The 12,384-nt window shown below is 38.9% G+C and overlaps 1 protein-coding gene across 1 annotated transcript in view; it reads left to right on the forward strand.

The window, feature by feature from the left end:
• dennd6a (DENN/MADD domain containing 6A) overlaps positions 1-12,384 on the forward strand; it is a 96,051-nt gene that overhangs the window by 9,988 nt on the left and 73,679 nt on the right. Inside the window, exons 2-3 of the mRNA XM_078209590.1 lie at positions 519-557; positions 645-687. Coding sequence (XP_078065716.1) covers positions 519-557; positions 645-687 — 82 coding nt within the window. The remainder of the gene's footprint in view (positions 1-518; positions 558-644; positions 688-12,384) is intronic.

A 12,384-nucleotide genomic window follows, 5' to 3' on the forward strand; every position in this document is an offset into this window, starting at 1 on the left:
TGAGGGCTTCCTGCTACTTTGATTGTCTGATAGCTGCGGTGTAAAAACTCTCACACATTCTGTAGGCAGATCTAAGCATAATGAACAGTGAGTGTCGTTAACTCATTGCTGACCACAAAACTTGGGCCCTTATTTCAACTTAACACATCCCTCAAATGACTGATAAAGCAAGTTATGTTGTGGAGCGCAGGAGTCGTGCTCATGTTCTACAGCACAATGCATTAGTACACTGGCATTTATTTCTCTTTCTGAATATTTTACAATAGAATAAAGCAATAAATACGTTTTCTAATTTATATTGCTCTTTCCAGGAGGAAAGAATGAGAACAATCAGTATTTACTCTTCATGCTGTTGGTACTGAAAAGATAGTTTTTATTTTCACGATATTATTTCATTCGTCTTTTAATGATGTAATATAACATGTAACAGATATTCCGAATTGTGTTACTATGACTATTGTGGCATGTCTCTTAAAAATGTTAATATTGCTTTTACATAATGTGTTGCCTTTTTCTAGGTCATATATCCCCCTCATGCAAAGCTATCTGACAAAGAGGTTAGTATAACTAGCACTGCAAACCGTCTTTTTACTCATTTTGAATTGTTAGTGTAATATCATAAAGTACATTTCTTTGTATTTCAGAAAACGAGCATTTGTTATTTATCCTTCCCTGACTCCAACTCAGGTAATTTTACTATTGCTCTCTTTATTAAATTACCCATGTTTGACTGACAAGTAAGGCCACTAATTACTATCAGTGACCTTTGATGGTTATTCCCGTTTTAATGAAAGGATATGAAAGATAAGTCTCCAGACAGTACTGAGAGATGAACAGAAACAAAACTGGGAGAATTTAATTATCCATTTATCAATTGGGACTGAAAGGAAGACATTGGAGAGAATGGAATCTCTAAAATGTGTAAAGAATGCCTCCATCAAGCAATTTTTTTGTAGAGCTACAAGGCAGACATATTGCTAGGTACGCCTATAAGTAATGAGAACAGGTTTATGAATTAAGTGTGAGTGAGCACCTTGGGAACAGTGATAAAAAATATGATGAGGTTTAAGATCCAAGTATAAATGGGAAAAAAATCAGTCCAAAAACTAGAATACCCCCAGATTGGATTAGGACAGATCTGGAAAGATGCAAGGTGAACCAACTGAGCTGACGTAAAAGGAGACAATGGCACATTAAACTGTACAGCAACAGTGGAAATGTTTTAAAAATAAGACATTTCAGAAGTACAGAATAATTGAATTGCATTTAGTTTTAAGATGCCAAGGATGTAACACTAATGAAGAGATAGGTAGTGGTTAGAAATCAATCAACACTAATGAAGGGGATTAGTGAAGACTACAAAAATTATTAAAGCATATTGAAGGAGATTGAGAAAATGGATTTAAGAGCAGGATAAATTATGCTAAGAGGGAATATGGAAAGGTAATAAATCACCAAAAATATTTTACAAGCAAATCAATGAAAGTAAGTGCAATTGTTACAAGCAAGATACCTTCCTCTGAGGAGAATATTAAAAAAATTACAGGGGTATTCACCAATAACTTTAAAACTAATCTTTACTGAAGAGTGATATTGAAAATATGATGAATCCTGAATTGGTAGCAAGTGAGTGCGTGATATGTACCAGGAAGTTTTTATGGAGCTTAAAGTTAAAGAAAGATGTTGGCCCAGATTTTATGGGTAGAACTACACAGATTTATGTCACAGAAAGAGGTCATTTGGCCAAGATTACCTGTGCCGGCCAAAAAATGACCACCCGGTCTAATCCCACTTTCCAACTCTAATAGAATGCTTGTTGTAATGTTTTGTAAACTATTAACATGGCTCTTAGCATGTGAAACTGACAGCAACCTCTGACCTCTGCACAAGGGTGGTAAATTGAGAAATCCAGAAATTGCTTTCTGTGATGAGCTGTTCTAACAATCTGTAGAAATTAGGGTGAACAAAATTTTTGAATTTTGAATGCTGTAGTTTTAATATTATAAATCACCAATAAAGTTATGGCTTATTACTGAGACATGATTGGATTTTTAAAAGTATGTTAATCATTATGCCAAGAAACCTCTTTGCCCCTGGAATTAATTTTATGTTTGTGTACTGTCAAATATTTCCATAAGCATGACTTTTGCTTATAGCCCAATCTTTATTCCAAATAGCAAACATCAGGCTAGAAAATGGACAATCAGGCAGATAAGAAGGTTGTGTACTGTTGCCACAATTATTCAAACTAGACAAACAACAAACATTCAGAGTAAGATGCACTGCCAGGAATAAAATTTAGAGGCAAGATGATAACAAACTTGCAGTACACTGATGACACAGCGCTACTTGCAAAATCAGAAGAGGCCATACAACATATCATAGATCAAGTAAAATATGGATTAAAGTATCAACACCAAAAAGATAAAAATTATGGTATTTAGCAGGAATACATTAAAATAAACTAAAGACTGAAATGGATGGTGTCACACTGGTTCAAGTAAATAGGTTTGTCTTCTTGGGACAAATAGTAACAGAAGATGATAGTTCTGATGTCAAAGTCAGAAGAAGGATATAGATAGCCAGAAGTAATTTAGTTAAACTGAAAGATGTATTTACAACAAGAAAACTTGAGCTTGAAATAAGGAAAAAACCCATTAGGTGTTACATTCTATCCACTTTGCTATATGCCTTAGAAATCTGGACAATAAATCATCTCTGGAAGAAAATAGAGGCCTTTTAAATGTGGCTTAAAACAATACGTACAGATCATAAGAAAAAAGAGGTGCTTGAAATTGGAGTAGTAAAACAAACTCTTTTTAAAAAGTAGCTCTGAAGAATAAAATATCAGTATTACATCTATACAATCAGATCTTAAAAACTACAAGAGATCTGTTCCCGGGAACAAATTGGAAGGCAGCAGGACGAGGGATCAATATAGTATTGTTGGATGATGGACATCATAAAGCGATTGCAGATGAGCTAGAGTGGATGTGTAGGGATCACTTGATATATTAGGAAGCAGATCTCCTGGTTGGAGTTCAGGCAGAATATGGAAAATTTTAATAAAAGGGGTGGCACGGTAGCACAGAGGTTAGCACTGCTGCTTCACAGCTCCAGGGACCTGGGTTCGATTCCCGGCTTAGGTCACTGTCTGTGTGGAGTTTGCACATTCTCCTCGTGTCTGCGTGGGTTTCCTCCGGGTGCTCCGGTTTCCTCCCACATTCCAAAGATGTGCGGGTTAGGTTGATTGGCCATGCTTAGTGTCCTGAGATGTGTAGGTTAGAGGGATTAGTGGGTAAAATATGTAGGGATATGGGGGTAGGGTCTGGGTGGGGTTGTGGTCGGTGCAGACTTGATGGGCCGAATGGCCTCTTTCTGTACTGTAGGGTTTCTATGATTCTATGAAAAGATGAAAATACTGCATATCCGAAGAAAAATATAATTGAGAGGTCATCAGCACAGATTTCAAAAGATGCTTGTGTTTGACAAACCTCATCGTGATCTTGTGAGGTGATGATAGACAGGGTGGATGGTAAAAATGCAGCGAATGTGATGTACAAGGACTTTAGGAAAGCCTTTGACAAGATTCCATGTGGGAGTTTACAAGAGAAGATTACTTAGAACAGAGAAAAATGCTAAAAATTGTGGGTAATTCTTAAGAGTGGTTGAAAGTGGATAGTGAAGGCAACTTCTGTTCGCTGTGTAAATGATTTGGATATAAACCTAGAGGGAATGCTGACAATGTTTACAACTGCTAGAAGGTACAGTTAATTCTGCAGAAGATCAAGTGAAACTGCAAAGGAATATTAATAAGATGAGAGAATTGAGCTAAAATAAAATGTATTGTTAGTAAGTATGAGTTGATGTATTTTGGTTAAAAAGAAAATGTAATTCATCTCGATATAAGTAGACCAAATGCTGTGTAGGAACTGAAAAATCGGGGTACAGGATCACTCGTTATTAAAGGTAACACTTTGGGTTGTTAAGGCTGCAAATAAAGTAATAGTATTTAAGATTTTAGCCTAAAAAGTATAGGGTGTAAAGTCCAACAGGTAATGTTGAACCAATATAAAAACCCTAATAAGATCTCAACTAAATTTCTATTGTGTAATATTGGGCTCCGTGCTATATGAAGGATATTGAGGCTTTTGAGATGGTCCAATGTATAGTAGGATACCACCGAAATAAGACTTAAAAATTGAATTGTTTTTTTTACTTTTGAACAATGCCAATCACAGGGCAATGTGATTGTGCTTATCATAGAAGATGAGACAAGATAGACACATTGTTTTTAGTAGTTGAGGGGTTAAGAACATGGGACCACAGATACCAGATTAAGTATAAGATTTTGAGCAGGGAAATCCGAGGCTGTGGAAATCACTTCCATGTTAATGGTTATTGTCATTATTCTATAGGCACAGTGTAAACACTGACGTTAAGTCAAATGCCCTGTTTGAGTTGCAATTTCAAAGTAATTTCATGTAAACCTGTAATCATTAGCAACTCCAAATAAATGTCCTGATTTTTCTGTGACTTGCTGTCTGATTTCCATCTTGCATATAGTAGAATTGTATCATTGCTGTTATTTACCATCAGTTAACTTGTCTGTCTTATCCTTCTATATTGTTTTTCCCATTTCAAGGCACAAATGAAGCTCATGTGTAAAATACTGATGCATTGAAATTATTTAGATTTACATTATCCTCAGTGATTGAAAATAATAGAGCAAACAAAATTAGGCTGGGAAAGGACTTGCTGATGTACTATCAGTTTCTTGCAAGCTTTGTTGTGGAACAGTACAGCACAAGTTTGTGCCATGATTCTCTCTGGCAATTTTCTAATTTTAACCATGTTGTGTGAGGGAGGAATAAACAGGAGTTGGCTGTTTGTTTTGACAGGAAAAGAAAACAGATTCTTGTACTCATTCACCTAATATTTGACGAGAAATGGTACATTATACAGGAAGCCTTTGGGAGAGAAAGAGCACCTGAACCCAGATGCGAGTATACTTTTTATTCATTCAAGGAAACCTAGTCCATTCAAGGCCTAGGCCAGCATTGCCCATCCCTAATTGCACTTGAGTTGGTAGTGCGAGTGAGCTACCTTCATGAACCACTGCAGCCCCTGAGGTGTAAGTACACAACGGTGCTGTTGGGATTTTGGCCTCGCAACAGTGAAAGTAAGGATAGTGAGTGGCTTTAAGGGGGACTTGTAAGTGGTGGTCTTCCAATGTATCTGCTGCCGCCCTAAAATAGGAATGGTGATGGGTTTGGAAGGTGTTGTCTAAGGAGCCTCGGTAAGTTCCGACTGTACATCTTGTAGATGGTACACTCTGTGCTTCTGTGTGGTGTTGGTGGAGGGAGTGAATAGCACCCCCTCCACAAACAATCAAGTGGGCTGCTTTGTCCTGGATGGTGGCAAGCTTCTTGAGTACTATTACAGCTGCATTCATCCAAGCAAGTGGAGGGTATTCCATCCTACTCCTTGTGTCTTAGATTGTGGACAGACTTTGGGAGTGAGGAGGTGAGGTACCCGCTACAGGATTCTTGGCCTCTTGCCAAGCTATTTATATGGTGAGTTCAGTTGACTTTCTGGTCAGTGGTAACTCCCAGGATGTTAATGGGGGATTCAGTAATGTTAATGCCAAGGAGAGCTGAATATGCAGTGAATAGAAACAATTTTGCTCCCTGGGACCTAAAATCTTTATGTCCATATAGAATTGCAACAAGTCACAGCTTCAGGAAAGAAGATAAAATAGAATAAAAATAAAATTAGCTCCCTGCAATCTAAAGAAGCTGTACTTGGTTTGCAAGTAGCTTGTAAAACATTTTATTATGGTTTAATAATTCAATAGACTAATATTTTAAAATTAAATTTGGTTAAAGAATGGATTATAATTCAACATTAACCCAAGAAGTGCAGTTATCATGACTTGGATTCAAGGTGAATCTGAATTAAAACCTGCCATTCTTCGAGAGGTATAGCTAACTAGAATGTCTTATTCTATGGTCCTATAACCTTTATGTTTAGCATCTTTTGAATATCATTTTGATTACAAGTGAAGAGCTGAAGTCTCAAAGACAACTTTGGGACATAATTATAGTTAGACCAACTCACCTATGAGCTAGAATGGTTTATGCACAATATTTATCACACAAAGTAGATTCCCTCCATGTCACACTCCATCCCTACTGGGGATATATATTGCCATTCCTTCATTAACAATAAGTGTTGGAGCAGGCTTGAAGGGCTGAATGGCCTATTCCACCATTTAATAAGATCATGGCTGATCCAACACTCACTAATTTCACTTTCTTGCCTTATCACCATAATCCTTAATTCCCCTACTGATTTAAAAACTTTATCGATCTCAGCCTTGAAAATGTTCAAGGACCTGGTCTCCGCAGCTTCCTGAGGAAAATAATTCCAAAGATTCACCATTCTTTGAGAGAAGAAATTCTTTCTCAAGTCCATCTTTACTGTTTGTCACACATTGAGACTAATTAAAAGCAGCATAATAAATGAACACTCTGGCACAAAGGCAGCTTCATGGAGATTTAAATAAAATGTGCATTAGCTTACTCTGGCTGAGTGGATATATGTAAAAAAAAAGGGGGGGGTTAGTTTAGTGTTGAGTCATACAGACAGGGAATTTCCAAAGTTTTATCCCTTGCTGAGTTAGCAGATATATGTCTGGTAGCAATTAGTGAATTGCATTTTGCCTCCATCTCTCTGGAGAAGAGAGGGGGAACATAGCCAGGGTTCACCTGATCAATATATTGTGCACCCTGCTAGAAAAGATAAACGTTAGATGAAAGTACAATCAAACTTAACGACAATTACATCCAATAAATTACCTGCTGACATGATGGCTGACCTCATAGATGAACATTGAACAGAGGGAACTTGATATCAAATGTTGCTGATCCAAGTGGAAAAATACCCAGAGATTAGTTACTACCTTGAACAGAAGAGGGAGAATATTGTGAAGGAGAACTTTTTGAATGTTGCATTTATTAAAAATATTGGGACCAAGTTCCACCATCATGCAGGGTAAGAGCTTTGGGATTTAAACAATTAATTAGGGTCACGGCAAGCCTAATTCACTTGTAACTCCGTAAATTAGGTTACTGTGAACTTCCTTTTCCCATTTGATGTAAAAGTGAAGTTTTCAATGCAGTGAGGTAAGCTAATCTTACTTTATAGCTAGTTGACTTATACTAGTTCTACAACTCGGATATCTGAGGCTGTTCTCAGTAAGATCAATATTTAAACAGTTTGCCAAATTAAGTACTTCAAGAGATTTTTCTGATATCTGATGATGTTTAATAGTACAGAATTGTGTAAACGTGGCATAATTACAGTGGAAGTTATGAACATGTACTTATGATCTGATTTATAAAATATGCTGTATTTGAATGAAACTGATGTGGCTTATCACGCTTTTAAAAAACTTCAATGCCCTTTTTTGGTTTTGATGATTGATTAGAATCTATTAAAGTTTTCTTCAGAAGTCATTCCTTTAACATGTTTACACCTGTTTTAATAGTGAAGTCATTGCTTTTATTTTATTGTTGTCCAGCATGAAATTTTTCAATGGCAGTGGAAATATATAGCTGACTGGTTTTAGTGCATATGTTCAACTTGACTTCATGTCTCTTGACCATATTGTCAAATGAATGATAGTAGGTGACAAAAAGGAGAGGGACGCAGGATAGATTTTTGAGTGATGTTAGAGGTAATAGGAAAGAGAAGCCATTGCTGGCGATGCAGTGAGTGGCTGAAATTGGACAGTTAAGAATGGAAATTGACGAGGGCGTTTGCACTAAGCTGGAGAATAGAAGAAAGGGGTTGGAAAAGGGTAATGTGGTTGACTATGCAAAGATTGCTGAGAAGTTGAGGAGGAATAATGTGCTACTTTTTTCAGTCGCAGAATAATCATTTATAATTTTTGGTTAGGGCCATTTTGGTGCTGTGACAAGTAGAAAACTGGATAAATTCAAACACTGCATTATTTTGGGCAAATTTTGGAGTTGGCAACATGCTCAAGGACTTTGGAGAAGAAAGGAAAGTGGAGATGATTCCGTTTGCAATTACATGGTCTAGCGTGGTTTTTGTAAAGGAGATGATGATGGTTTTGTATACTCGAGAGCAGGGACTAATTTACACTATCAGTTACCAAGAATGTCTGAGAGGCAAGTTGGGTGGGTCAAGAAGAGGAGGTGGTGTAGTGGTATTGTCGCAACAATCTTCAGCCAGAAGTGCTGATTGGATGATCCATTGCTGCCTCCTCCGGAGGTCCCCAACGTCAGTCTTCAGTCAATTCGATTCACTCCATGTGGTATTAACAAACGGCTGAAGACACTAGATACTGCAATTGCGACGGACCCCAATAGTATTCTGGCAACAATACTGAAGACTTGTGCTCCAGAACTAGACATGTCCATAGCCAAGCTGCTCCAGTACAGTTGCAATATTGGCATCTACCTGGCAATGTGGAAAATTGCTTTAGGTATGTCCTGTCCACAAAAAACAAGACAAATCCAACTCTGCCAGTTACCACCCCAAGTTAAAGTCCAACAGGTTTATTTGGTAGCAAAAGCCACTAGCTTTCGGAGTGCTGCTCCTTCATCAGGTGGGTGGGATTTCGGTTCAGGAACAGGGCATATAAAGACACAACTCAATTTACAAAATAATGGTTGGATTGTGAGTCTTTACAGGTAACCAAGTCTTAAAGGTACAGACAATGTGAGTGGAGAGAGGGTTAAGCACAGGTTAAAGAGATGTGTATTGTCTCCAGCCAGGACAGTTAGTGAGATTTTGCAAGCCCAGGCATGTCGTGGGGGTTACAGATAGTGTGACATGAACCCAAGATCCTGGTTGAGGCCGTCCTCATGTGTGCGGAACTTGGCTATCAGTCTCTGCTCAGTGACTCTGCGCTGTCGTGTAGGCCGCCTTGGAGATCAGAGGCCGAATGCCCGTGACCGCTGAAGTGTTCCCCAACAGGAAGAGAACACTCTTGCCTGATTGTCGAGCGGTGTTCATTCATCCGTTGTCATAGCATCTGCATGGTCTCCCATGTAGCGTATCAGATCGACTCACCTGACTAAGGAGCAGCGCTCCGAAAGCTAGTGGCTTTTGCTACCAAATAAACCTGTTGGACTTTAACCTGGTGTTGTGAGAACTTTTACTGTGTTTACCCCAGTCCAACGCCGGCATCTCCACATCATAGTTACTACCCTATCAGTCTACTCTCAATCATTTGGAAAAGTGATGAAAGGAGTCAGCAACAGTGCTGTCAAGTGGCATTTGCTTAGCAATAAACTGCTCACTGATGCTCAGTTTGGATTCTGCCAGGATCAGTCAATTCCTGACCTCATTACAGCCTTGGTTCAAACATGACAAAATTCCAAAGGTGAGGTGAGAGTGAATGTTCTTGACATCAAGGCAGCATTTGACCTGTTCCAATAACACTCAAGAAGTTCGTCATAATCCAGGACAAAGCTTATTGGTGCCCCTTCCACAAACATTCACCCCCTCCACTCTCGACAAACAATGGCAGCCATGTTTACCATCTACAAAGAAGCATTGCAGGAACTTACCAAGGCTCCTGAGTAATACCCTCAATCACCTACCATCTAGAAGGACTAGGGCAGTAGATACCTGGGAGCACCACCACCTGGAAGTACCCCCCCAAGTCACTCACCATCCTTGGAAATATATCACGATTCCTTCACTGTCACTGAGTCAATGTCCTGGAACTCCCTCCCTAACAGATCTTTGAGTATATCTACACCTCGGGGACTGCAGTGGTTCAAGAAGGCAGCTCACCATAACCTACTGAAGAGCAACTAGGGATGGGCAATAAATGCTGGCCTAGTCAGCAACACCCACATCCGATAAATTAACTTTAAGAAAGAATCACAGGAACGGGATCACGGCAGCAAGAAATACAGACTATGCACTTGGGGACAACGTGAAAGCATTGAAAAGACTAATTAGGTAGTGATCCAGGTTGAAGGCTTGGGCAGGGGGTACCTGGTGAGCAAGAGCAAGTTCATGGAGGGAACTGAAGAGATAACTGAATAGTTAATCTCAATGATGGCAATGTCTATAGCTTCTCACACTTGGAGGGTCAGGGGAAATGGGTCTGAGGAAAGTGAGGAGTAACAAATGGAATAATGTGATTTTTTTTCAGAGAAGAGTAAGTCGATGTGGTTCTGTGCTTGTGCAGGTAGATCTGCATCCCTTGTTTAATTCTGAACTTCTTGGAAGTGAAGGAATGAAACTGGGACTGCTACTGGTGCCAGATCAGAAAACCCAAGGTGTTATTATGAAGCCAGACTAGACCCCAACAATTTTTCTATTTTGGCATAAATATGAGGAAAGAATGCTTTACTCCAGGAGTAATTCCACTGACAAATTGGGGATCTTTTTAACAAAACAAGCTTTATTCATAACACGTTTAAATATAACTTTAACAAAATCAAACAGTTCAACTCTTAACGATTAAATTATCTTTAAACATGAAAAACAACTCTTTACTATTCAGTTCCAATTCAGGAATATTTCTTTTATAGACTTAAGCCCTACTTTAAAAATAGTAAGCAAATCGTGATTCTTGCTTTAACCTTATGTTAACCACTTTGGAGTTTCCAGAGAGGCTTTACTGAGAGAGAAAGAGACAGAGCTGTTTGTAGGCTTCTATCTTTAAACAGCCCCCTCCAGCAACTGAACTCAGAAAGCTGTTTTTCTCAGCTACAGTACTAGCTCTTCCCAGTTCTAGTATCACATTGATATATGACCCTGCATACCTAACTCATCTTTCTATTACTTTAATCCAGAAAACACCCCAAGGGTCCTCCTCTTTAATAAACCAAAACCCATTAAGCCTTCTGCTAAATAAACACTTGCATGGTTAAAATGAGTAATTATCCTGCTTTCCAGCATCTGCTATATTGCTTCCAGACAAACCGACTAACACACTGAATCTTAAAGCAGTCCCCTCTTAAACATAAAATATATTAATAGCACAGTATCATCACAGCCGTACCAAGAATGATGACCAAGATGCATGCACTTCTGCCTTATCTCTGAACAGTATTTTGTATCACTATCCCCATTATAGAGATCATACTAGAGACATGGACGTCAAAGCTAAATGTGGTTGATTAAGTCATGGAGAATGAAGAGCATAGACTCGATAGTTTGTGTGCAGTTTGAAGTGATTTAGAGTGAGTTTTTCCCAAAAGAATTGGTGTTGGAAGATGATAAAGGGATATAAGGAAATAATTAGTGGTGATGTTTCATCTAATCAGTACCATGGAGTATAGAGGACATAGGAGATGGCATGGTTGAGGGGAAAGCTATGAAAATAGAATTATTTCTGTGGAGGGAGGAAAAGCAGAACTGCGTTGGAATTTAAATTCATGGGCGATAAGGATTCATGCAGTGGGGAGGCTAAGGGAAAGTCAATAATAATGACATTACCAGTCACTGCTCCTTACACATGTTGCATAAACATGTATCTGTGCCTCTGACACTCAACGATTTCCATTTTCTCATGGTCAGTCAGCCTCCCATGGATGACCACATCCAAAACTCTGCTGCTTCCTATTCCACATTAAGACTCACCCATCACCTCATTCTTGCTGGCCTACACTGATCCCCCACTCCAATTTAAAATTTTCATCCTTGTATTTGAATCGTTTTAGGTTTTGTATCTTATCTTTATAACGTCCTCCAGTCTGACAACTGATTCACATTCCTCCTCCTCAGTTACTCTGATTCTGATCTCTTGTGCACCAGCCTTTCCATTCCTTTGTCCCACCATTGACATTTGTGCCTTCAACTGCTTAGACCCTATGTTCTGGAATTCCCTCCAAATCTACCTGCTTCACCAGCTTCTTATATAAGACCATCCTCAAGACTACTTTTTTATTTCTCCTATTCTCTCTGCTAATTTGGCATCCGTTTTAGTCTGATTTAGTTTGTCAGTTTTGTCTATTAGTTTGCATTTCCATTTTCAAGGTGCTATTTAAATGCAAATTGTTATATTGTCATATCTTGCTCTTTCATATACAATAAATGGCAGAGTCATCAGGAGTATAGAAACACAGAGGGACCTAGGTGTGCAAGTCCACAAATCCTTGAAGGTGGCAACACAGGTGGAGAAGGTGGTGAAGAAGGCATATGGTATGCTTGCCTTTATAGGACGGGGTATAGAGTATAAAAGCTGGAGTCTGATGATGCAGCTGTATAGAACGCTGGTTAGGCCACATTTGGAGTACTACGTCCAGTTCTGGTCGCCGCACTACCAGAAGGACGTGGAGGCATTGGAGAGAGTGCAGAGAAGGTTTACCAGGATGTTGCCTGGTATGG

This window comes from Mustelus asterias, chromosome 3 (assembly GCF_964213995.1).
Source record: "Mustelus asterias chromosome 3, sMusAst1.hap1.1, whole genome shotgun sequence".
Lineage (NCBI taxonomy): Eukaryota > Metazoa > Chordata > Chondrichthyes > Carcharhiniformes > Triakidae > Mustelus > Mustelus asterias.